The 27,468-nt window shown below is 37.1% G+C and overlaps 1 protein-coding gene across 1 annotated transcript in view; it reads right to left on the bottom strand.

The window, feature by feature from the left end:
* NEB (nebulin) overlaps positions 1 to 27,468 on the bottom strand; it is a 207,492-nt gene that overhangs the window by 68,036 nt on the left and 111,988 nt on the right. Inside the window, exons 92-119 of the mRNA XM_063318368.1 lie at positions 26,391 to 26,498; positions 25,416 to 25,727; positions 24,377 to 24,580; positions 24,133 to 24,237; positions 22,474 to 22,581; positions 21,499 to 21,810; positions 20,503 to 20,706; positions 20,230 to 20,334; positions 19,548 to 19,652; positions 16,921 to 17,232; positions 16,240 to 16,344; positions 15,339 to 15,437; positions 14,112 to 14,213; positions 12,179 to 12,286; positions 11,577 to 11,888; positions 11,281 to 11,385; positions 10,951 to 11,055; positions 10,316 to 10,420; positions 8,560 to 8,667; positions 8,361 to 8,474; positions 7,887 to 8,084; positions 6,186 to 6,290; positions 4,223 to 4,327; positions 4,008 to 4,112; positions 3,349 to 3,456; positions 3,157 to 3,270; positions 1,718 to 1,915; positions 100 to 204 (exon numbers count right to left, since the gene is read on the bottom strand). Of these exons, the coding sequence (XP_063174438.1) occupies positions 100 to 204; positions 1,718 to 1,915; positions 3,157 to 3,270; positions 3,349 to 3,456; positions 4,008 to 4,112; positions 4,223 to 4,327; positions 6,186 to 6,290; positions 7,887 to 8,084; positions 8,361 to 8,474; positions 8,560 to 8,667; positions 10,316 to 10,420; positions 10,951 to 11,055; positions 11,281 to 11,385; positions 11,577 to 11,888; positions 12,179 to 12,286; positions 14,112 to 14,213; positions 15,339 to 15,437; positions 16,240 to 16,344; positions 16,921 to 17,232; positions 19,548 to 19,652; positions 20,230 to 20,334; positions 20,503 to 20,706; positions 21,499 to 21,810; positions 22,474 to 22,581; positions 24,133 to 24,237; positions 24,377 to 24,580; positions 25,416 to 25,727; positions 26,391 to 26,498 (4,176 nt within the window). The remainder of the gene's footprint in view (positions 1 to 99; positions 205 to 1,717; positions 1,916 to 3,156; positions 3,271 to 3,348; positions 3,457 to 4,007; positions 4,113 to 4,222; positions 4,328 to 6,185; positions 6,291 to 7,886; positions 8,085 to 8,360; positions 8,475 to 8,559; positions 8,668 to 10,315; positions 10,421 to 10,950; positions 11,056 to 11,280; positions 11,386 to 11,576; positions 11,889 to 12,178; positions 12,287 to 14,111; positions 14,214 to 15,338; positions 15,438 to 16,239; positions 16,345 to 16,920; positions 17,233 to 19,547; positions 19,653 to 20,229; positions 20,335 to 20,502; positions 20,707 to 21,498; positions 21,811 to 22,473; positions 22,582 to 24,132; positions 24,238 to 24,376; positions 24,581 to 25,415; positions 25,728 to 26,390; positions 26,499 to 27,468) is intronic.

Below are 27,468 nucleotides of genomic sequence, written 5' to 3'. Positions count from 1 at the left end.
GCTAGCCTCCTTCCAATTACTTAAAAAGATGTTTTTGCATTTAATTTTTTTTCTATTAGTAGAAGTTTGAAGCCATCAGCAATTGTCAGCCATACTTACATGATTGCGAAGATCATAGGCATGTTTAGCATGGAGAATTTCAGGAGTGTCCCAGACAAAGCAGCCAATGCCTTTGAGCCAGTTGAGATCATCTTTGTATACAAACTGAGATATTAAATTAAAAGAGAAACCAAGAGAAACAGTGAGGATTTCATTCCATGCAACCTCAAGCATGTTTTGTCTACTAACTAAAGCTAACTTCCCAGCTTGAGTTCAGCTCCGTCTCATGTTAAATGGTCTATTCAGTGCCAGGCTGGGAAGAAACACCACTGACAAGACTTATCTGAATGTTAATTTCATGTGTTTCCAGTACCCATGGTTGTCAGGTATTGTTTGAAAAGTCTTGAGAGACAAACAGATTATAGTTCAGCTGGGCCTTCTTTTTATCAGCCTCTGCCATTTGAAGAAAATACAATTACTAGAAGCAGGAAGCCAAAAAAAGTAGCTGGTTAGTTCTAATCAGCCTTTTAAACTCAACTCCATTCAAGGACACGGCTTCTCTTGAATCTTCTGTGCTCTGATGGTTGTCAGTTTCATTGCCAGAGGAGAGGTTCTACCTTTTGTAATTTTATTCCCCTTTGGCTTTTTCTTTTTGCGTTACCAACTTCTTTCCTTCCCACAGCACACCTCATTTTCTGCTTGTATGCTCTAGGTGTCATTTTGCTACATTTTTACTTTTCTTTTTTCATTGATCTCTTTGATTCCCCCTGGACCACCATTTTTTTAAAATTTTGTTCTGAGAGTAGTAATACTGATAAGGTTCATTCACTTATAACTCATTCACTCAAAAATGAATGCCCAACAGCAGCTGGTGTTTAGTTTTCCTGCTGATGGGTGACTCTGATAGAGGGAGGAAAGATGGCGAGGAACCCACCAATCTCTGCCCTCAAGGCAAGGTGTATTATCTTCTGTGAAGGCAGCAATTCAGGTAGCTCCATGGCTGAGATGGAGTAAAAGGAAGGCACGGGGATGCTGTGAGAAAGAGCCTATAATCATGTCTTAAGAGCATGGATATTATATTAGTAACATTAGGGTAAATTACCCATTTTATGGAAGTTTTGTATTAATAAGTATTTGCTATAATGTAAGATCCTAAAATGTTCCATTGCAAACCAGAAAAGGATATCGGTTGTGTTTTTTGTGGCATGTGTAGTTTGTTTGTCTGGATATACATGATTTCCTGTTCTTTTTATTGTTTTTACTTTTGTAATATGTAAGTGACCCAGAGTTGTTCTGGGATCAGGTGGCCTTTAAATCTAGAAAAATAAAATAAAGCAAAAATGGCCTTTATATAAAACGTTACATTGTCCCTGTGAAGGTATGTGCTGTACAATTCCTATACCACTTCCAAGCAAAAACTGGCAATAAGGAGTCTATTTTTGATGCCTATGTCTATAGATACCCATGGTTAAACTTTTATAATCTAAACCATCATACAGTGGTTGAACCATCAGTATTGTATGTTCAGCCTGTGTTTGATTTAATTTCTATTAAAATGAATTTAGTATAGCTTGCAATGTATAAGATGAAGTATGTCCCACCACTCATATTTTTTCCTGTCTTATACAACTTTTGTTTAATACTTTTATAATAAGAAGTTATGATATAATTGACTTACATCACTGAGTTGATTATTTACTTTTCGGGCAAGAATATTGGCATGAGGATCTGGGATACTGGCCCACTGATGGAGATGGACACGATAATCAATTTCACTTATTTTCTTCTGAGTGTTCTTAGCTGACACAATGCCCACCATGTCTGGTGCAATATGGATTTTGGCCTTGTTCTTTTCATAGACTTCTCGGTATAAACGCTGGGAAGTTCAGACAGAAATATTAGTCTGTAGTGCATTAACAACAAGTTCACAGTTGAAATATGATCCACGATAAATTTTCTAAGGCAGCAAATATTATGATTAGAATAAGTGTGAGCAAATGCTTATTGATTTATTTTGGAACATTATAATGCTATAATTATGCCAAAATTGTTTTACAAAAATAAAAGCTAAAGTAATGATTGAAATGCCCAGGAATCACTGAAAATCTGATATAACTACAGTAATATAAACGATAGAAGCCTTGGCTGGCCTAAAATATTTTGCTAATATTTGTTGATGAAGAGAGAAAATATTTGTCTGAATTCATCATGCAGAAGCCAATTGCCAACACTCTGTTTTTCAATGCAAAATGAATTAAATAGTCCTCATTCCTCCTCAGAATAGCCTTGACTAAGGCCAACTTGTAACATTAGCTCTTGGCAGCGCTGATTAGATCTAACTAAAAAGTCTAGAAGCCTTTTCTAGATGACAGGAAGTAGATTTTATTATTAGGTCCACACTAGTTGGCACTAATACTGCCCAGTCCAGAATATGGATATGAATATGGATCCAGAAGGTTTAGAGGGCCCCAGACTGCCTAGCCAATATACTTTCTAATTGTTTGTTTTAAGGCAGAAATATGTTTCCCTTTACTGGAGAAGAAAGTTAAACTGAAATCCTACATCAGTTTAACCACTCCATGCATCTGATGAAGTGCATTAGAGCTTATGCCTTTTAATAAAATTTATTAGTCAGAAAAGGGGCTACCAGCTCCTTCTGATTTTGAACTACCACAGACTAACCCAGTTCTCTTACACTGAAACAGGCAGAGGAACAGTTTTACTGTTTAACTTGTTAGAATGCAAAACTGGCAAATGGAGAGACAGAATTTCTGAGTTGGACTGTGGCTAGACCTGGAAGTAGTCTACAGGAATCCATACAGGTTTTCTATCTGTGAATGAAGCAGAACCTATGATTTTATCTGTTTTATCTTTTATTTTATCTATTGCTTGAAGTAAGATCTTGGCATCGTAAGTCTCTGGTATGGTCTTATCCAATGGAACTAAGTCTTGTAATTCTTTTGCTTGACTCCTCACCACTTGGAGAAGTGGGAAATGTTTAGTAATATTGTTTTTCAATATCTAAAACCAGTTTCTGGACACATTAAGAAAAACATCCTGTATTTCAAGTTTAACTAGATGTTCTACTTATTAAATGTTACATCAACATAATCTTACATCAATGTTCAGCTTGCCCACTCTTAAGCATCTTGCAGTGTTGGGATCATCCTGAACACCTCTAGGTAGAGTGTAGAGTGCTTTAAACTTATCATACTCTTCCCGGTATTTCACCTAAGTGGAAAAGAAAAAATAAAACTGCATGTCTTATTTCTAAAGCAGAATTACAAATGCATTGTTAGGTATACTTACAATACTGGCATTATACTTCAGCTGTCTAGCACGAACAAAAGGCACAGCATCGGGAGGCAATCTGAAAGTGATGGACTTGATTTTCTCCCACATTTTCTTGTATAGGTTCTGAAGAGAGGAGAAACATGTATTCTAGACAAAATCTATGAAACAGCAATGTAGCAAAATGTAGCACAGTATAGAATATCTTTTGCTTTTTTGTTTAGATCAAAGGCATGGAGCTGCTTTAGGACTCCTGCCCATGTTGGCCCAAAGCAAAATTTATCAGTGATTAGTATACAACCGCATATCAAATTTATAGAATATAACCCAGATTAGATTATAGATTATAACTTTATCTCCTCCTGATCTACTTGAGTTGGTTGCAAACAAAATGAATGCCAACCACCACCACCTGGATCAATGACCCATCGTATATAAGCCAGCCTAAGCAGGAAGAGAAGTCAATACTAAATAATCCTCACATTCTGACTTGGCTGTTACATATTGGGATAGGAAACTATGGCTTGTGGAGCAGCTGTGTACCAAAATCTGTCTCCCTTAAATGTGCACAAGGAGTAATTCCAAGAGGCTTCTGGACTGGCATGCATGCTGCTTGATATACTATCTATACTACACCATCATTGCTCCAGAAAAGCATTAAAAAGAAAAATACTCACATCACTGAAGAGGTGCTTGAGCTTCTGGATCCTATCATGATCCACTGTTTTCAGTACTGTGGTATATTTGTCCTTTATTTTATGGTATTGTTCTTTATATTTCACCTGTAATAAAAGTGAATTATGGCCATTCATTCTCTTCATACAAATTACAGGCAGTAGAAAAAGAAAATAAGGAATAAATCTGAGCAGAGAAAAGGAGAAGAATGACTCACATCACTAGCATTGATACGACTCTGGACAGCAGTTACATAAACTGGAGTGTCCATAACTACGCCATAGTTCTGTAAATTGTCCTTCCCTTCTTTTGTGTATTTCAGCTATAAAATCAAGCCAAAAAAAGCAATAATGTTTAGTTCTTTAGTAACAATGGGCACAATATGCAGCAATGCATATGAAATTATTTTTTGAAGTCCATATATTTTGAGTCTCTTGAGTGGGATCACCACTCTCAGGAGTTATAGCAGAGATTGTAATGCAATGGCTAGAAAGGATAGCACTTCCACATATACAACCCAAAGTATGGAACTGGTATGTAGATGACTTCTTTGTCATAATAAGAAAGGAACAACTGGAGGAAACACATGAAACCATCAACAACATCTTCAATGGAATAAAATTCACAAGGGAAGAAGAAAACAACACACCTCCCTTCTTAGACATCCTCATCAGTAGAAGAAATGATGGCAAGCTAGAAACACAAGTCTATCAGAAAGCGACCCACACTAACCAAATGCTCCATTACCAAAGCAACAACCCAACCTCCCACAAGAGGAGCTGTGTAAGAACATTATTCAGACGAGCACTTATACACTGCAGCAACCCAGAACACCAGAAAAAGGAAAAAGATCATCTGTACAGCATCTTCCAGCAAAATGGATACCCACCCAACTTTATAAAAAAGTGCCTGATCACTCAACCAACAGAAACTATGAAAAGGATAACACTGCCATACATCAGAAACATCTCAGAAACTACCAACAGACTGTTATAACCACACGGCATCCCCGTAGCACAAAAACCAACTAAAACTCTTCAAAACATCCTAAGTAACCCAAAAGACCCATCTACAACATACAGTGTAAGGACTGTAGCAGCCACTATGTAGGACAGGCAGAAGACTAGCAGAGTACATCCACAAACACCAACTAGCAGTCAGAAGACATGATGAAAACTCCTTAATCTCACAACACATGGACTGACTCAACCATATTTTCAATTGGGAAACTGTGAGCATCCTAAACCAAGCCAAATCTAAAAACACTAGAGAATTCCTGGAAGCTTGGCACTCAGACAAAGCAGCCATTAACAGACACATAGAGGTAAACAACATTTACATACCATTAAAAAGAGACAATAGAAAAGCCAAAAGACCAGAACACCGCCTCACCAGCAATCAACACCCAGATATGCAAAGATTAATACCAGGATTAACACCAGACGAACAATCAAACAGTACATTATACCTTAATCAAGGAACTATTAATTCAATCAACCAAGCAGCAAACAACAGCCCAATCAAGGAGCTCCCAAGGAGAGAACAACACCCCTACCAACACAAGCAGGACAAGCCATGGTATATAAACAGAGAGCAAGTCTCACTCCCTGTTTGCACTGAAGATGCTGCCTAGTCTGGCAATGAAACATCTGCAAGAAAACAACAAGGCTCAGAGAGCACCAAGGACTCCACAGTTCAACCCTGAGCTACAACTATTCTCTTCGATTAGTTGTTGATAGCTTTTCAAAAAATGTTGCAGAGCTGTATTTCTACTGAAGTCCTTTTTGGTGGAAAATAGATAGCTTTGTCTTATTCCCCAGAAAGTGAGACACTATCCTTGCATTTATTTATGCCTGTATTTTTTTTTCACAAAAGGATAGTAACCTTACAAATAGAAATGCCTTATCTTGGCTGTGCTCAAGCATAGTAGGCCATGACTATAAGCAAATCATTTTGTCTTGGTTTGTATTCAGTGTTAAATTATATGAACCAGGCAATAAGAGCCACCAATCCAATACTCTCTGATTCACAGCAGCTTTCCTACATAAGAAAAAAAAAAGGAACATCTTTCCTAACAGTGCTACCTAATATTCCTCAGTGCATCTATGGACGAGACCTGGTGCGTGCCTGAAGTGATTAAATGAAGACGCTTTCCAAATGCAATTCATGCTTCTCCTTACTTGGCTCTGAAGATCATAAGACTTCTTAGCCTGCAGGATTTGAGGAGTGTCCCACACATAGCATCCAATTCCCTTTAGCCATGTCAAATCATCCTTGTATATAACCTATAGTTAAGGAGAGAAAATAATAAAGAAAACATAAACTTCTCTTGTCTTCCCTTGCATATGACACTGATATCTTCAATCATCTTACAGTCTAATTCCAGGGCAAATGTTACAAAAAGAGGAGAAACAAAAGCATTAGGTCTGAATAGCTAAGGCTAACCTGAACATAAAACATGTGAATGTTTTTCTGAGCTTTATCTTGATACCATTCCTGCTTTTAAAAGAGCAATTTTTAGTAATTACATTGGGATTTAAAGCAGAGATGTAGAACTTGTGGCTCTCAAGGCATTGCTGCATTATAATTTGCAGCATTCCCTACCACTGGCCAAAAGGAGCCATTTCGAATTGTAACTTAATAACATCTGGAAGCCAGCATAAAAAGATTGCCATGCTTGATTTAAAGCATGTTACATGCCTTGTCTGAGCAATGTAAGCTAGGCCCCAATAATATAAAAAAGGTAAAAGAGATCTATGGGGCTATATAACGATCTTCCCAGTCTCTCATCCTGTATCTCATCCTATAGCAGGTCATGAAAGGTGAGTGAAACTGACAGGCTTGCTGCCTATAGAAGTTGTATTTTGCCATCATGGATAATAGCTCTTGATAGATCTATCTTTCATGAATTTGTCTACAGGCTGACAAGGCAAGAATGACCTGCCAAATATTAGCTTCCCTACAGGAAGACAAGTATTTTCCCTTACATAAGTACATGTAAATTGGGGATATAAAATATAAAATCAGTTTTATATTGGGCTGATAAGAAGAGAGGGCAGTAAGAGGTACAAATGTCTGCAGGCATCACTGCTGAAAAGCATGGATGCCTTTGAAGATTAGCCTGAAGACTAGTTAGTCCTTGGGAGAGGCTGCTTGGTGAGTGGACAGGTTGTTTCTCCCTTTTCTTTCCTTCCTTTTCTATTTCCCACTTCTCTCCTTATTGTCCTATTGTCCTTTCCTACCATCTTGTCTTTCTTTTTTGGATGCAACTACTCCTCTGTTTCACCCCATCCCTGTCCTGCCCTTTTCTTCCTTCCTTTTTCCTATTTCTGCTGCAAAGAGAAGGCCTACGTGTGTCTGCAGGGTTCTGAAAGTGGCTTGTGTGAATGAGAGTAGCTTCTACAGGCAGATAGAGTTCAAATCCTTTGTAAATGGGGCATCAGCTTTGACAGGCAATTAATTTTAATTAATATTTCTTAAATTTATTTTTTGTCCTGACCTCACACTTTTTTTGGTGTGTGTGAGAGACTTCTGGAAGATATATACACACATGAGACATGCATACATACATACAAGTGCCTCCCATGCATGTGCTTATGGGGGGAGGATAACAGAATCTCCAGGATTGGTTCCAGCAGGGCAAGGTAGGGAAGCCGGATGTTGCACAGGACTTTTATCACCTTTACCTTAAGATAGTCTTAAGGTACAAACAGTGTTATCCAATGAAAGCCCATGAAGATACTGTACAGGGTAATTCATGGTCATCCCATACTATGCCAGCATATGAAGCAAAAGTTCTGGGGTACCGATACAAAGCTTCACCACTGATTTGCAATAAATGAAGCATTTCTCAGTGACTGAGGAAACAAACTGTTACTTACATCACTTAGAATTTCCTGAGCTTTTTTAGCCACCACCACATCGTTCTCTTCCGGTGAACAGTTCCACTGATGCAGGTGGGTTCGGTATTCAAGGTCACTAAGGATATACTGACATTTCTTGGCCAGCACATGATTCATCATGTCGCTTGGGATATGAATGTGTGCCTTAGTGTCTTCATAATTCTTCCTGTAGGCCAACTGGAAAACAAGATAAAAGTGGAAAAAATTATCAGATAAGGGGCTCTGGGCTCTCTGCTCCACCAAACACAGGCAGCATATAACAATCTGACATCTGTGGCCAAGTTCAGTTTCAGATCTGCTCCAAAGAAGCAGGCATGGTTAGCACAACACCAGCACGTATTACCCTCATCACCAATCATCAGACATGTTTTCCTCTCCCTGTATTATTCAGCTCCCTTGCTATAATTCCTGGGAGAATCACCATCCAAGAAAAGCAGAAAAATAAGCCCTTACCACACTCCGTATTTTTTGGAAAGCAAGACAATGAAGCACACTTGGGAAGTCTTTTATATATTTCCCAGCCAGATAATGGCCCTTTAGCTTCTCATACGTTGCTTTATATTTGAGCTGAAAAGGGCAAATGAGGAAGGTGTTAGATTTTTAAAATAATCCCACAAACAAAGGTAACCATCAAAGAAAAATTCATACAAACCTGGCTGTTAATGTAATCGGAATGTTTGGCACCAACGATTGGGATGTAGTCTGGAGGCAAAGTGTAACCAATAGCCTTGCCCGATTCCCAGGCATCCTTGTACACAAACTAGAAGGGACAAAAAGGGCAGATTAGACATAATGAACTAAGTTAAACATGCTCAAAATGCAGCTGCCTTTAAAGCAAGAGCAGGCTACTTTTCCCAGTTTGGAATCTCACCCACCATTTTTTACGAAGTTCGGCCTGCAGTAGGAGGGGTGATGAGGCAAAGTGGGTGGGTGCCTCAGTTAACAATAACAACAAAAAAGCTTTTTCCCTGTCTTTAGTGGGAATATTCTCTCTCTCTCTATCTCTCTCTCTCTGTATATACACATAGACACACATATACAGCTTATGCTACAATTGTGTATATTCCTTTTCCCTCAGAATGGCAGGAACTTTCCGCCATTGTTGAAGAGGAATCCAAAATCTCTACAGAAATGAGTCCAGGAGCTACAAGGGGTCCAGGGTCTCAGTTTGTACTCTCCTGCTTAAAAGCCTGATATTTGTATGCCTTTGGGCAAATCTCTCTCTCTCTCTCTCTCTCTCTCTCTCTCTCTCTCTCTCTCTCTTTCTTTCTTTTTTAGGTACCATGTAATATAAAGTTTTCCTCAAGAGAAACTGCTGGAGACTTCATTCTTGCTAAATTGGTTTCCCTTGATTTATCTGTCAGGAACTCAATTGCACAGCTTGTTTTCTCTGTCTTTGGCCTGTAGATTCTTTAGATTTATTGTAACTATCACGGTTAATAATCTCTTTGAAAGACCATAGCTAGATAATTACTTGAAGAGGAAAGAGGTACTTAGCAATATATTTGCTCACTTTACATGAACAGAGTTTATTCTAGCCCATATAAAAATCTATTACCTTATAGATTTTATCTAAACTGTATATTTAAATAGTATTGAAGAATAATATTTCAGTACGTTAAGATTCGCCACACACTACTGTTTACTGAGATAGTGATGTCAATGGAAAAAAGTACAACTGAAAAAGCTAGACATAGAGTGCAGCAAGAAGAAAGTGGGGTAGAAGTTTTAAATTTATGTTCCCGGACCTTTCAGGATCTCAGAAGGTCCTGATTACATCACTTCTCTCAGTGTTAAGACTAGAGTATTTCTAGATGGGACTTTTATCACATAATCTTCCTCCCCATCACAGACTATTCTAGGGGGACCAGAAGACACATTTTCTATTTGTAACCCTCACATAATTTTGCACCGTTTTCTACATCTATTAAGGAAAAAAAGATGGAATAGCTCCATAGTGCCTTATGATTGGTAGTAATAAGATCTCTCTAGCTAGAGCTATAGCAAATAGGGACTTGCCAAAATTACTCACTAAATAGGGTTGTTTTTTTAGAAAAACAAGTCTTATAATATAGCAATTTTAAAAAATAAACACATTTTTATATCAAAAACTTTCCTTTGCTAGAGTGCACTGAGGATTCTACCAATGAAAAACTGCATTTTCATAAAAATGTTAATATTTAAGGCATATTTTCATAAAGTTTACATAATTAGGCGGCCTGAAATATTATTATAAAAATAATTGCTGGCTCAGAATTAAGACAGAGGGAAGTTTGGGATGCAAGGGAAAGTGATGTTCCAACAGGCATTTATATCAAAAATCTGTTTTCCCAGATTAGATTTCTTCCTGGTAATACAAGAGATCTTGAATTTTCATGATTTGAAATACAAGATAGCCAGAAACGTACATCACTATAGAGTTTTGCCATCAGTCTGGAATGATTCAAGGCTGGTGTGTCATCAGAACCAATGTAGTGGCCTCTTTGAAGGTTGAAGGTTTCTTTGTATTTCAGCTAAACAGAAAAATGAAAGGCAATGTTAAAAATTCACACATCATATTTACATGAGGTTGGGTTTAAGGCCAACTTGGTATGTTGAATGTCTAGAATGATGACCATTTTAGAACCATAGAGAAAATTTGTTCTAATTTTTAGAATTTTATACAATATTATTGCTTCTATATATGTGTATTTCATTTCTGTATGAAAGTGACCAAAGCTATAGACCTAATCACAGCTATACAGGAATTCTGTTGTTAATCTTCACACAGCTATTCTGGACTCAAACATGGGTTATATTTTTAACAGCATTGTGGACTATATGTAGCTGCTGTAATATTGATGGTTGTTAAAAATAACACTGCATTATAGAATAGTATATTTTTTAATTCAACCCTCAATCTACTGAATAATTAACACTAGATACAATGATCAAGCCACAGCATTATAGTATATCATCTTAAAGCACATATTTTCACACACAGACACACAAACATGGATGCCTACTTTATTTACGTAACCATCCTGTTTTAAAGAATGCTTACATCACTCTGAATGATTGAGTTTGCCTTTGCCAAAACCACATCTGGAGTATCTTCAATGGATGTAAAATTGTCAAAATTATCAATGGCTTCCTTTGTGTAGATTCTCTGTAGAAAAACATGATATAATCATAATTATCTTCTGGGGAATAAATACGATGCTGCTTGATACAATTACCTCAACAGGGGATGCAAACATTGGAACAGTCAGGCATATGGCGCAAGACCGAACAGCATTTAGTTCTGTTATACAGTACGTAGGGTCGCCATGAGTAGTAAACAACTTGATGGCAACTAACAACAACAACATGAATGTACAAAACAATAATTTACCTTGTTTATTAAGTCTTGAGCCTTCTTTACTCTCTGGTGATCCACCGAATCTAAGGGAATCCAACCACAGCCACGGAGCCATTCAAGATCAGATTTATAAAGGTTCTGTAAACATTAATAAAGAGCGATATGAACAGTTTATATCTATGAAAAGGTACCTGATTTACTTTCCTAGACTTTTTTCTTAGATATACTTTCATATCTAACTTGCAAAAAAAAAATCACTTCAGTAAGAGTCCAGTGGAGCTGGGTGGCTATAACAAATTTGAATAAATAATAATAATGTTATTACATACATCACTTTGAAGGTCATAGGCTTTCTTTGCCTGGATGCAGTCATTCTGGTCAGGGTGACATGTCCATTCATGAAGGTAATGACGATACGGAATTTCACTGACAAGGTGCTGGCAGTCTCTGGCTGCAATGACAGAGCGTATATCTGGAGGTATGTGAATGTGGGACTTTGTTTTGTGATAGGATTCTTTGTATAATCTGTCATTCTGAATCTTGCCAGCATGCTCAAACCACACTAGTTTTGGATCCTCTCTCATATTATTGACTCCAACATAGTGGCCTCTTTGGATGACGTAATCCGCCTTATATTTCAGCTAAAACAAAGAAAACACAGATATGTAAATATCAGCCTTGAATTTTTTCTTCCCCTAACTTGAGAAGTACTTTTTTTACTGTCCTCATTTTCTGGAAGGAGTAAGAAAAATATGGGTGCAATTGCATACTTACAAAGAAAATGAGCCACCGAAATGATAAATCTGACTAGGTCATTGCAATGAGAAATTGGAACCCTATTCCTGCTTTGATAGACTTTGCAATGTTATGAAGGATGAGCATGGCAAATATCTGAAATCTGTGACATTTTTCAAAGCTAGAGAGATTTTACCTCACTCTGGACATCATTTGAATGCTTGGCATGACGAAGTGGCACGCTGTCAGGAGGCAAACTATAGCCGGTAGCTTTATGTTTCTCCCAGCTGTCCTTGTACAGGTGCTGAAAGAAAGAGTTAGCAGTGGGAGGTGAGTATTTTCTGAAGCACTGCAATTGTCACTGGTTCTACAAAAATATACCCAGATTAAACTTCAGATTAAAAATAACTGTTTAAGCAATTGTTCCATAATTTGGAAATGTTTTCCTTGGAATTTTTTTTTCATAATTCACTGCCTGTTGTCTTTTCAATTTTTTTCAAAATAACTAACCATGATTCATGATAGTGAATCTACAGGGTTTCAGAGAGAGGTCTTTTTCAGTCTGTCTGGAGATTCCAGGGATTGGGTCCAGAACCTTTTACATATACACATGCATGTGCTCAATCACTGAGCTAAGTCTCTTTCCCTTTGAAGTCCTAATTTAATGTAGCCTGGTTATATATGGCAGCCTTGCAAACAATCTCTAGAGGGCTCTCCCTTACTGAAGTTCTTCAGGCAGAGATTGAGCATACTGTAGGCCTGGGTTTGAATCAAGGAGTTCATCTAGAAGACTCACAAGGTCCTCTCCAACCCTGTGATTCTATGATGGTAGTTGCAATGTTATTGATAGGGTCCCAGAGAAATGTTCACCTTTTGACTTGTTTAAGGTTGTCCACTGGCCATGAGTTTGCTTCTGAGTTCAGTTAAAATTGCAACATACACTCCCATTTGAACATGCCTGTACATAAGATCATCTACAGAATTTAAGTGCCTTCCCATAAATGAACTCGTGGAAGAAAGTGGGAGTTTTTCTCGGTGGTGGTAAATAGAATTATGGAATACCTTCTCCAGGCACATAGCACTGAATGCTTATGCATTCCTTAAAGAAATGGAATGCTAGAATGGGACTGGTTAAAGGGAAACTTGGGGAACACAATAGATGGCTTTGACTCTGTCTTTATATTTGACAGCTCCTCACAATCAACTTGAGAGCCAGTCGGTGTAGTAGTTAAGGCATCCAGCTAGAAACTGGAAGACCAGGAGTTCTAGTCTCGCCTTGGGCACAAAGCCACCTGGATGACCTTGGGCCAGTCACTTTTTCTCAGCCCTAGGAAGAAGGCAATGGCAAACGACTTCCAAAAAACCTTGCCAAGAAAACTGCAGGGACTTGTCCAGGCAGTCTCTGAGAATCAGACACAATTTAATGGGTTTTAAAAAAACAACAACTTAAAGCTGATTAATTGTCTTATTTGGCCTGAAGCTGACATCTGCGCATAGTTTCTGATGCTGTAATCACAAAGTTTGCAGAAATACAGAAAACATTCTCTACACACAGAAGAGCCCACTGAAAATTGAGCAGGATCAAGAGAAAGAAATGCTGAGTAAACAAATGGGGAAGAGGATAGGAAACTTGTAGAGAGATAAAAGGAATGGAATTCTGAACAGGGAACACTGTACCCTGCTGCAGGGTCAATGCATCATTGTGTTGCAGTTGTTGAGTTAAAAGAGCTATGTGGCCCAAGCTGAACTACCAAGAAACCAGAAGGTAGTCTGAACATACATGAGAATATACAACGGTTTGCATAAATAAAGGGAAAAAAGAGGGGGGTACACAGATGGGAGAAACCAAAATAGCCCGATGAAAGCACAGTGGGTTCAATAGGGATAAGTAAATATGTTTTGGGATCAATGGAGTGGAAAACTGTCAGAAAGGAGGATAGAACAGAGTCTCTTGAAATCAGCCCTGGCTGGCTGGAACCCCTTGCAAGAGATCTGCACATTAATATCTTATTTTCCTTGACTGTAGTTTATCACTAACTATCCCATCACGACTCATGATTTAATTATTAAAGTTATAAACCCATTCCAAATGTTCTATTTATTATTGTTCTTGGGAGGCAAATACACACATGATTAAGAATCCTGGCTGCTTCTTTAGCTGCATGCAACTGGGGTGTCTCTGTTAGCGTATAAATGTCCTTGATATTATTCCATTCCTGGTGGTATTTAATCTGGAAACAAACAAACAAAAAACATTCAAAATAGAGTTATTACAAATCCAAGATATGGATGTATAAATTTCAACTTAAACAGACAATCTGATGCTCTCCAAATGTTTTGGCCTTCAATTCACATCAGCCTCATCCAATACAGCAATGGAAGGTAGCCTCTAGATATCTGGAAAGAATCCAACTGACTCTGTTTCTGATTTTTACCTATGTATTTGTGGATACTAATCTACCTTCATTTTTGTGAATAAGAAAATTAAGAATGAACATACAGAGAACAAGAACATGACCTCTGTCTCAGAAACATACACTGTATGTACTTATCAGCATATGTGCCTTCCTGCAAAAAATGGAGAAACAGGAAAGCTTTTAGATCTTCAGAGTTTCACAATTAAGGTTCATTAAATTCAGTCTTTTTAACCTGTTAGTGCTCTCTAGAAACTGTCATGGCTGGGCTTCCGTCACTGCTCTGCAGATCCCTGGCTGTTTTTACTGAAATATGTAAATATAATTACTGTACATTGAAATGCTATTAATTTTAGATGCCTCACAAGAGAAAAAGACGCTCATGGATTTGGTCCTGCCTGACAGATATAATGTATTTATTTTATTTTATTCATTATTTAAGGTAATCTTTTATATAACTGTATAATTGATTCATTATCCAACCTGATTATTTAATTATTTATTAAGTAAAATCATCATAGCAGCTGCGGGAGGGATCGGAAACATCTTTTCCAATCGGTCCAGTCAGCCCAGTCATGAGGCATTTGAGCCTATTCTAATCCCCCATGAAGCAACATGGCTGACAAAAATCAGTACTTTGCACCTGAATGCAAAGAAGGCATTTCTTAGTTTGCTTTATAAAGGATTTACGGATGGTAGAAGTTGGTAGGATTAAACTTTAAAGAATGCTGTACAAGAAAATAATTGACGTAGGTGTTGTGAAAATGTCATTTTCCTGCTGCCACAGTTCCCAGGACTCATTAATCTGGTAAGCTTTGCTTAATTTATCAACATCCATAGAGATTTGTTCAGAGTATATTGTTTCCTGTCCAAGATTTATTCCCCTTCCTCGGAGATACATTATTTAATGTGACTGGGTTGAAACAAAAAGTCAATACTTACATCACTTAGTATTTCTCCACCTTGTTTGGCTGTGATATAATCAACCCTGTCAGCCACTGGAGTAAATGGGAGGCTATCAACTTTGGTACGATACAGCCTCTGTAAAAAGAGAAAGAAATACAGAGGTAAGCCAAATAATAAAAAATAGTCATGCAAGAGAGAAAGAAAGGAGAATATTTTCATCTGCATCGATAGTCCCACTTTTTGCTTTCCCTTTATTTATTTATTTATTATTTTCAAATTTAGCTCTCTCAAAGAGTGAGTTAATAATTCTTCTCCTCTTTGAGACTACGCTGAAAAACAGCACTGCCGTTGCTGCTGAGTTCGGCTCTTTAATCGGATAATGGGAAAGGACTAGTTAAACCCAAACCTCAGTAGCTTTCTGTTCCTTTTGGGCAGCACAATATGGATTGTTTTGTATATTCCATTAAGCCAGAATCTGGTTTGTTTAGCTTTAACTTAGCATGTTGTATGAAATAGCCAATGATGGTCTATCCAATAAACAAATCATAGCTTATTATTAAAAGGTTTTTAAATCATTAAAAGGTTTTGCTTTTTTGCTTTTATTGGTTGTTTTTGGTTTTGTTTTGTTTCTACTGCTGTTGTGAGCTGCCCAGAGTTGTGTTTCTAAAGATGGGCAGCCATATAAATCAAATCAAATCAAATCAAATCAAATCAAATCAAATCAAATCAAATCAAATCAAATCAAATCAAATCAAATCAAATCAAATCAAATCAAATCAATAAATATCATATGGAAACTTAGTCCATAGGAACAGGCAAGGAAGGAGGATAAATAGTTTCGCATGAGCAAAAGGCTGCATGGTGAAAGAGGCATATTTTTATAAATAGCTTTTTCTGTATGAAACAAGAGACATCTTTGTGGGAGAAAACCTCTTACCTCATTAATAAGGGCCTGAGCATGTTTGACATGGTTGACAGAGACAGAATCACTTGGTAACCAGCCAATTCCTCGTAGCCATTCCAGGTCAGATTTATAAACAGCCTGCATACACAGAAAAAAAGTTGACAGCTATTTACACCACTTTTTCCAGCAGGCAATATCTCATTCCTTTTAACTGAAAGACAAAATTGCCCTTCTTTTCTCAAGGCCAGTAAAGATATCAGAGAAGACTAAATGAATTAGGCATAGCATATATGGGAAAGAATATTATTTTATGCTGTTTTAACTTAATCTCCTTCTCTCTATTTTCTTTCCATAGTTTGACAAATATTTTGTTTCACCTTCATATTTATATTTGGTATCATACTTTACTGGAGATCTAAAATACACATTTCTTTGAAATCAATGGGGTTGACTTGCACAGATGCATCTGTGGGATTCTGATTAGAAAATGTAATTTCTGTTATGGCAGTTTTCTACATGTTATGGTTCCTGTAATAAATGTCATATTTATAGACGTTGAACATTGATTAATTCATAAAAAGATGGCTTGTAATGATAGAGGCAACACAGGTAGCTCAATTTTGTAAAGCAAATAGTAATAATCAGCCAAAAGCCAAGGGAAATTTTCAAAAATAGGCAAAATACTATAATACAAGCAATGAACTTCCTACTCACGTCGCTCTGTAGATCATAGGCTTTCTTGGCTTGGATGACATCATTCTGATCAGGCAGACATATCCATTCATGGAGGTAGTTACGGTAATCAATGTCACTGACCAGCTTCTGACATTTCTTGGCCAACAAGAGGGACAACATGTCCACTGGGATATTGTACTTGGTTTTAGACTTCTCAAAGTATTTCTTGTACTCCCTCTCACTCTGCAGTTTGGCTACACGCATCGCCAGCACTAGCTTGGGATCATCGTGGATGTTCCGGAATCCCACGTGGTGTCCCACTTGCTTACGGTAACCTTCTTTGTACTTGTACTAATTTTAAAGAAAGACACAAATAAAATTTTCATCTGCAATATCATAACTTGTAAAGGAATTGCATGAGAGAGACTCATTGCAGTACCCTGCCCTCTGGAACAATACCTCCCAGAGATTTGTGTGGCTCCCACCTTTATGTTTCAGATACCAAACCTGCTACAACATACATTGTTGCCAGGTTCTGTGCAGCAGCACTCAAAATTCATTGGATGATCACCTGTGCCTTGGGCTTAACTTTATAAGCTAGCTTTAATGACCACCTAGCTCACCATATTAGAGTGCTTTGTAGCTTGATAGGTATAATCTTCCAGATACTAACCTTTTATGCTCCCCTACACCCACCTAATATTCTTACTTTCTTCTAGATTCTTGCTTTTTATTTATACTTTAGTTTTAAATTTATATATCTTCTATATTTTCTAGATTTTTATATTTTTTTTAGATTTCTATTTTTACTCTTGATGCATCTTTATGCTTTTTAATGACTGTACCACACCCTCCTTACTCTGGTCTATGACCATAATAAAGAATTGATAATCAAATTTGATTTGATATGTTGTTTAGGAAATTGTTAAAGACTTAGTTGCTCTCCCAGGCCTTGAGGACAAGATGACTGTGAAGCACCCTTCAATTATAATTGGTTTATAGTTGCTGTTTGCTCTCCCAATCAGTTGTATTCCTTTTAATATATATTGTCTTTTTATTTGCAAGCCACCCAGAGTCATCAAGGAATCAGGCAGCCTCAAAATGTGAGGAATGAATGAATGAAAATAAGGTTTAACCCAAGAACTAAAATGTCATTCAATTATCACTGTAACCTTTGTCCTTTTACTTATGGGAAATTGCCATTTGAAATCATGGTATTATTTTCATACATTTTCTTGAAAGACAGACAATCTTGAATTTTAGAAGTTTCCAACCAACACAGAAGATTAGAAAGAAAAAAATGTATGTCTGCCTCCATTACATATTCTCAGCAAGTACAATGGCTATCCCATTTTAAGAATAAATTTATTTGGAAAAATTGTAGTTTTCTTTTCAATTAAGTACAATAAATGTTCATAGATTGTAGTGAGAGCTGTTGGTAATTTAGCAATAATAGTAAAAATACTAATATTTTTGCAAGGTGTTGCATCATCCAAATGTGAAACCTTACAATACTTTACAGAAGCAACTTTTGTTTAACAGCTTTATGATTTGTAAATTAGGTCAAATTAAGACCATAATCAGTTCTATGTGTTGTTGTTGTTTTGTCAAAGATGACATGGTAAGCTAGGCAAATTATATTTGAATTTAGCTTTGAATCTGAAGATGGCACTTTAATTTCAGTTCTATAGCTAATATTCACTTGGTGTCTTTCCACTGAGAGGAAGCATGAGTGAGTAGAAAGAGGAGGGAATGCCTCTGGATATTCACTGTCTCCCCCAGTCTGGCTAATCCCAGTGGTATATGCCATGCTATTTCAAAGATTCCCCCAACTTTCTAGCAGGGGACAAGGAATCACTGAAAGTCTGCTTTCTCACTGTACAAGTGATGGAGCCATGTTCTTTTAATCTATTTCATGTCTTCGACTGGAAGACATCGATTTCTCATAACTGAGAAATCACACTTTTAAATACTGTATACCCACTGGTAGCACAATCTTACTATTTCATCTTTTTCTCCATTTTCAGAGTTGTATTTCAGAAGTTAAACATCTGGTGGGATAATCCTGTTGGAAGGATTTTCTATTGTTTTAATGGTAATTCCTTAAAGTTTCACTTCTATCCAAATGCAATATTTTATTGTAAGCCTGTGAACCTTTGGTTAGAATAGATCCTATTGATTATCAGCAGGGAAAAATATCTGGCCAACCTTGTACCAAGGAAGCTCCAGGGAATAGCCTAGACTGGAATGTCAAAAAAAAAAAACACATCTGAAAAGAAGGCATTGGCAAATAACATCTGTAATGTTGCCCAGAATCCTGCATGGAGGCCTCCATGTAGTCACCACGAAAGAAGAACAACTTGAGGAATGCTTTATCTTTCAGGCATATCAAGCAGTAGGACTTACATCAGAATAAGCATACTGTGGACTATAATGCTAATCTAAATATTCAGTAAATCTATATAACGTCATATGCCAGAACCTGATATTTACAGAATTTATTCACAATGGTTTGAATGTATGCCTGCAATCTCTTATTTTGCACTGAACGGAGATATATAAAGATATATAAAATATCTGTTTCACATATAATGCCACCATTTAGCCTGACAAAGGTCTAGAGTTGACAATCCCCCCAAGATAAGAAAATGTATTTGCCTACTTACATCACTGGCAATTTCTCTTGAGGATTTGGCTCTTTTGATTGGAATTGCATCTGCTCTGTAATCAATGTATCTCTTTACATCATCCCAAGCTTCCCTGTAGAGATTCTGCAAAAAAACATTAAAACCCAACAATATTTTTAATATGCTCTTGCACTATCTGCTTACTTTGGAAGGCTCGATGCTTTTTGTTTTGTATTTCTTGAATTACGTTTAATGAATGATAATTTCATGAATGTATTGCATTATTTTTAATGAATTAATATCTAAGAAAATCAGCCTCCAAGTTAGGCCACATATTCTGGCATACTATAGATTTTATATCACACTGTATCAGTATGAAGTTTTACTTTGAGTCAAAACTTAGAAGATACTGCACAAGGCAACTAAGAGTTTGCAAAGTATAAAAAACACCCAGTATGGTCATAATGAGTTGATCTGGCATATTTAACAGCTTGCCAGCTGGGGTGGGTAAAGCAAAAAAAGATGTTACTAAGAAGTCATGTTTATTCAACAGATATTCCTCACATTTTGGCTAAAATATCCATTTTATTGCAAAAGACCATGAGAGCAGAAGCCTTAGAGGTAGAGTGCTAAGAATATCTGAGATATTATAAGGTGGGAAAGTGCAAGTGGTAAAGCACTTTTAATCCAAAGATCCTAAGCACTGTAGATATGCACTTACATTGCTGATGTTGATAGCATTGGCCCTGGAAAGCAGTATTTCAGGTGTGTCAGGCATCACATGGATCATAACTTTATCTTTATCCCAAACTTCTCGGTATTTAGGCTACATAAAACAAAGACGTAGTTATTTGCTAATTCAGTCTTACTCTTATCTAATCACATTTTAACTTTTGAAGGGAAAAACCTAATTTTATAAAAACTGATATGAAAATGTTTTAGAAATATTTAATCTCCTGAACTTATTGCAGGCTACTGAAAAGAATTAACATACAATACTGATCTGTTCCGCATTGGTTTTAGCAAGGAGAATGTCCGGTGTATCAGTAATGTTGGTGAACTTCAGACGGTCAGCAGGAGTGCGGTATACATTGTCACTCAGGATTTCTTGGGCAAATTTAACTCTTTTCACTATTGGAGACTCGCTTGGCATCCATCCAATCCCACGGAGCCATTCCAGATCCGACTTATATATAGCCTGTGAGATGGCAGGTCAGAAAGTGGGGAACAAGGTGATTAAATTCTTAAAATAAACATTCCTATGTGATAACAGCTAATGGGATGTCAATCCTGACCAATTCCTGTTCAATTATTTTAAAGGGTTTTTGTGTTCCTTAGTTTCTTTGGCCTAAGCCAAAAGGTAGATAAATAAGAAATCATAAATCATCTGACATCTAGCAGCAATTTCCATTTGCATTACCTTGATTAAGTGAGCAGAAAACATCCAAACCTTGGCATAATATGCCAAACAGGCTGCATAAGTCTTCCTATATCCACTGAACAAACTTATAAACTCCACTAGATTGAAGTTAACTGAATTGGGGAAGCAGGTTTAAAAAGGATACTGAACCACATCCAGTAGATTATTGATAAATGTGCTATACATATGTGACATTTTAGAAAATTCTTATCTCTGTGATAAGGCATTTAAAAATATTTCCACCATCACAGCATGGTGTTCCAGTAGGGCCTGCCAAAATTAGCTTCATTCAATGAAGACTTCAGGGAAGAAACAACACTCTTCAAGAGCACCTTCTCCAACTTGCATTCTTCAGACATGGGGGATTTGAATTCTCATAACTTCCAACCAGCAGGGAGAAAGATATGTTGGCCAGGCTAATGGAACTTGAAGTGCAATGCATCTGTTCTTGAAGTGCATAGCTCTAGAACAGATGCCCGAACACAGGACAAGATAGACTCCTTGGTCTATCTTGTCCTGTGCCCAGGCATGATCCATCTACATGATCTTGTAAGACGCAGGTATACTTACATCACTCTGAAGTTCATACGCTTTCTTTGCTTGGATCACGTCGTTCTGATCCGGCAGACAAGACCACTCGTGCAAGTAATGATGGTAATCAATGTCGCTCGCTAAAGCCTGGCCATGCTTGGCTGCCTGGATAGCCACCATGTCAACAGGGATGTTGATCTTGGCTTTTGAATTCTGGTATGCTTGCTTGTAGAGACGGTTGTTTTGCATCTTCATTACTCGAGCAGCCCATGAAAGTTTAGGATCCGCCTTGACTGAAGGGCACCCAATGTAATGACCTTTCTGTCTCTCGTGAGTTTCTTTGTATTTATACTGAAGAGGAAAAGAAAAATAGAGCCGTTGAAGGATAATTCCAGTTAATGTGGAAAAATGGTATCTTAATCATCCGGGGACCTCGAGTGAAAGAATGGGCAGAATCTATCATTGAAAAGTAACCATTCGGAAGTATTTTGAATGCATGAATCTTTAGGAATGTTGTTTTACAAGTTATGCAACAACATTTTATGATATAGTTTATTAAACCATCATAAAACAGTATTTATAAGCAGTGATCTCCCTTTTTAAAAGTGGCAGCAGAAAGTAACATTTCTTGAATGGAAAATCATTAGGGCATAGAAAATTCCCTTTTAAATATCTGAATGGTTATCTCTTTGGCAGTTCGGGATAAACATGCATTAAAATGCTTGGGTTTAAAAGGATATTAATATCCCATATTTTGAAACATCTAAATGTAAAAAATTGGAGAGCATTGTGCAAAAATATCATATTTATTTTATTTATTGTTCAAATTTCTATCACCGCCCATCTGCCCCAAAAGGGGGACTCTTATCATATCCTTGAACAATAGCAACTTGTAAACCGTTGAATGAATATGTCTTTCGGATGAGGTTAGCTGGTTGCACACTCTGTGCCGTCTGTGTGATATGAAAAGATACGGTCCTTTTAGAGGCAACATTTGAACAACAGAGCTCATACCTCACTGGCAATTTCTCTGGAAGATTTTGCATGCTTGAATGAAAGAGCATCAACTTTAAAGTCATAACCTTTGGCTTTGGCCTCATCCCAGGCTCCGGTATAATGTTTCTGCAATTAGAATACATGCACAACATTCAATATAGTCATATAATACAGGATGAAAGTAAACTATAGACAGATCTCAAGTAAACAGGCAAACATATGGGTCTCTAAGTCCCACTATGATTAATTTACTTTAATCCTAGGGACAACTGAAGTGCAGCATAACTGCAGCATAAAGTATGAAAAATATGAATTTTCAGAATGAACAATGAGACAAGCATTGTGTATATATAGTTTAAACATGCATAAATATATATAGGCACACACACATATTAAATAATTGAGTTCAACATTTATTTTATAGTGTAAGGAGTGCAATGAACTCATATCAATAGAACAATAGGGGAATTTACTTTGAATTGTCAATAATAAAACTCTGTTAGGAAGAAAAAGTAACACTCAAAGAAATAATGGTCTGTCCCAAATCACAAGGTGTTTGGGAACACTAAAAACGTCTTGAAAATTTGAGTCCGTTTGAATAAACCTCTTACCCAGAATTACAGAAACTCTTTCTGGTAACCTTCGCAGAATTTCTGCCTCTTAACTTCACATTGTCACAGCTTGAGTAATGCACACACTTCTGCTAGTTTGCCATGAGTAGCAAAGCCAAGGTGTTGTTACCTGCTTTCCCTTGTTCTTACACTCTTTCTGTTCTATCTCAAAAACCAAAGGGTGAATATAATACACTGTGCATATTTAACTTGGAAGAAAGCAGGGACAACTGCAATATTAACAGTACAAACATTTCAGGAAGCAGGGGGTGGGAGCCCTCCTCAGACAGCTCTTAAGGCTATCCTACAATGGCATTGGCTTCTAGATGTTTTGGTCTGCTGGAAATGGTGAAATTTAGCTGGTCAATTAGATCTGGAACTTATTTGTCCTAAATGTTTTGTATATTTATGGCTATTATAGTTGTATGTTCACTCTACAATGTTTTGAGTTTATGCAGATTTACCCACAAACTTTGGGGTGCATGCTTAGGAAAAGAAAGCAATCAATATCAGTGAAGAAGGCATAAAGTTCTTGTGCAGAGACTTGTACTTCCAATGGGGATGGTTTGAGATACTGTGTTCACAGAAACAGTCATCATCATGATGACTGGAATATTGATATGATCAGGAATATTGATATGCTTAACAAGAGACTGCATACAGTTAGTTAATTATCTGTACGTGATTGTTTTTCACTGCATGTTTGTATACAAACAGTTACACAAGCTGCTCTGATAAAAAATTTTCAAATGCTAACTATGTACCTCTCAAAAAAAAAAGAATGAAATAAGGACAATGTAAAATCTGTATATGTCTATGTATGTCTATATGTATGCGTGTGTGTGTGTGTGTCTTTTCCTTCAATTGCTGAGGTTGAAGCATCGGTTTCATTGTTGTTACTTAAAATATAAATATATGTGGGAATAGACATGTAACTTATAAGTCAAATAACTGTATGTTTTTAACAACAATTAACAGAAGGAGAATATGACTAAGACAATGTAACAAACAAAGGAATATTGATACGGTTAACAAGAGACGGCATAGACTTCGTTAATTATCTTACATTGCTAACATTCACAGCATTAATCTTCGACTGCAGCATTATAGGGGTATCGACAGGAAGATGGATCTGTGCCTTCTCTTGATCCCACGCTTCACGATACAGGTTCTAAGAAAGGGAGGAAGGAAGAATAATTTTCAACTGCTCTAGGAAAATCCCTTTAATTTTTCAAGGGCCACTGTATCTCAGCCACCTCTCTCTGCCATTTCACACATTACACAGAGCTGGTGACTACATTTCAGTTTACCTCACTGATCTGTTGGGCATTGATCTTAGCCTGGACGACCGGGGGTGGGTCAACTATGCTGGTAAATTTCAGAGCGTCTGGTCGTAGTTTGTACAATCTCTCATTCACAAGATCCTGAGCCCTTTTCACTCTGAGCACATCCACAGAGCCTTCAGGCATCCATCCAATCCCACGGAGCCATTCCAGATCAGATTTATACAAATTCTATGAGACAATGGGTCACAAATGAAGAGTAAGATGATTAAGTCCATATTTTAAAAAAAATATTCTTACGGAGTTAATAGAATTAAGAGGATATCAGAAAGTCCTGACTAATTTGGTTCCATTATTTTAAAATGATTTAAACCTCCTTATGAAACAGCAAAAATGGAAGACAGTCAAAGTAGATAATGGAGCAAAGATATCAGAATATTCAAATGTGTTAATCATCTTGATTAAGTAGACAGAGAACGTATTAAGTCATGGCATGATACACCAATCATTCTGGATAACTCTTTCTGAATCTATTGAAACAAACTCTTAAAACTCTCCTACATTCAAGGTAAGTGAATTCAGGGCAACTTAGGCAAGCCAGCTTAAAAAGGATATTGGACTGTGCCCAGTTGGTTCTTCATACGTTTGTTATAGGAATCTACACTTTATAGTAGAAAGCCAGATCACATCTCTGTGATAAGGCACTTAAAAATATTTCCACCATCACAGCATGGTGTTCCAGTAGGGCCTGCCAAGATCAGCTTCATTCAGTGGAGACTTCAGGGAAGAAACAATGTCTCTGGTCACTTTTTGGCAGATGTGATCAAGGAAATAAAAGTGGAAGTACGATCATCTTCAAGAGCACCTTCCCCAACTTGCGTTCTTCAAACATGGGGGATTTGAATTCTCAAAACTTCCAACCAGCAGGGAGAAAGATACGTTGGTTGGGCTAATGGAACTTGAAGTGCAATGCATCTGTGCTAGAGCTATGCACTTCAGGGTCTCTCTTGTTCTGTGCCCAGGCATGATCCATCTACGTGATCTTGTAAAACACAGGTGTACTTACATCACTTTGAAGTTCATACGCTTTCTTTGCTTGGATCACGTCGTTCTGATCTGGCAGACAAGACCACTCGTGCAAGTAATGATGGTAATCAATGTCGCTTGCTAAAGCCTGGCCATGCTTGGCTGCCTGGATAGCCACCATGTCAACAGGGATGTTGATCTTGGCTTTTGAATTCTGGTATGCTTGCTTGTAGAGACGGTTGTTTTGCATCTTCATTACTCGAGCAGCCCATGAAAGTTTAGGATCCGCCTTGACTGAAGGGCACCCAATGTAATGACCTTTCTGTCTCTCGTGAGTTTCTTTGTATTTATACTGAAGAGGAAAAGAAAAATAGAGCCGTTGAAGGATAATTCCAGTTAATGTGGAAAAATGGTATCTTAATCATCCGGGGACCTCGAGTGAAAGAATGGGCAGAATCTATCATTGAAAAGTAACCATTCGGTAGTATTTTGAATGCATTAATCTTTAGGAATGTTGTTTTACAAGTTATGCAACAACATTTTATGATATAGTTTATTAAACCATCATAAAACAGTATTTATAAGCAGTGATCTCCCTTTTTAAAAGTGGCAGCAGAAAGTAACATTTCTTGAATGGAAAATCATTAGGGCATAGAAAATTCCCTTTTAAATATCTGAATGGTTATCTCTTTGGCAGTTCGGGATAAACATGCATTAAAATGCTTGGGTTTAAAAGGATATTAATATCCCATATTTTGAAACATCTAAATGTAAAAAATTGGAGAGCATTGTGCAAAAATATCATATTTATTTTATTTATTGTTCAAATTTCTATCACCGCCCATCTGCCCCAAAAGGGGGACTCTTATCATATCCTTGAACAATAGCAACTTGTAAACCGTTGAATGAATGTGTCTTTCGGATGAGGTTAGCTGGTTGCACACTCTGTGCCGTCTGTGTGATATGAAAAGATACGGTCCTTTTAGAGGCAACATTTGAACAACAGAGCTCATACCTCACTGGCAATTTCTCTGGAAGATTTTGCATGCTTGAATGAAAGAGCATCAACTTTAAAGTCATAACCTTTGGCTTTGGCCTCATCCCAGGCTCCGGTATAATGTTTCTGCAATTAGAATACATGCACAGCTTCAATACAGTCATAAAATGCTGAATGAGTGCCAATAAACTACAGATATTCCTCAAAAGCACAATCCTCTGTGCCTATCTACTCAGAAAGAAGCCAGTGAACAAAGGATGGTAAAAATCCCTATCTTCTTAGAACACACTGCATGAATTTGATCTGAACCATATCAAAAACTGTTTCAGCATCCAACAACGTTAAAACAACTAATTCCAGTGTAGTCTGCTGGGGCATCCAAAAGAACAATTGCCAAACAGATATTTTCAAATGGTTATCTGTTTTTAAGAAATCCACACTGAGATGGGTAGATTAACAATAATATTACTTTCTATAACCTCTTGGCAAGTGTTGCAGTTAATATTTTATTATGCACATTAAACAGAGATATTTCTATATAACATGCTCATCTAGTACAGTCTTTCTCAGGCTTTCATATGACTGAAATATAAGTCTCATAAAAAGATTTAGGAAATAAAGATAGGCATTTCTGTCTATATTTATTAAAGGATTCATTATATACCTCCAGCAATAAAGATGCCAATCGGTCCATAACTGTTCTGTACCACCCAACTCAAAATCAGTCAGATCAAGCGGCTTTCCCGTTTTATAAATCAAATTGTCTCTGTAACTTCTTATTGTGCCAATGATTGTGCCAGTTTGTTTTTAGCTTCCTGAGAGATTTCTCCCATTTCAATTGTTCTCCAATAAGTAATAATTTGCTGTTCAGTTTCAGATGTTCCCAATTCATATAACTGAGTGTAAAAATCATAAAACTAGTAATTCATTGATTCTGCTTCGGTACGTTACTGACCATCATTGGCCTGAATTACAGATATAAAATCTCACTGTTTTGTTTGTTTCAACAAATAAGACAATACATTTCCACGTTCCGTCTTGATTCCCAGTAGTTAGGATTATTACATTTCAAGGAATATTGAAATTGATCCAAAAG

Source organism: Candoia aspera, chromosome 1, assembly GCF_035149785.1.
Source record: "Candoia aspera isolate rCanAsp1 chromosome 1, rCanAsp1.hap2, whole genome shotgun sequence".
Taxonomy (NCBI): Eukaryota; Metazoa; Chordata; class Lepidosauria; order Squamata; family Boidae; genus Candoia; species Candoia aspera.
This window is presented reverse-complemented; position numbering and strand designations above follow the sequence as displayed.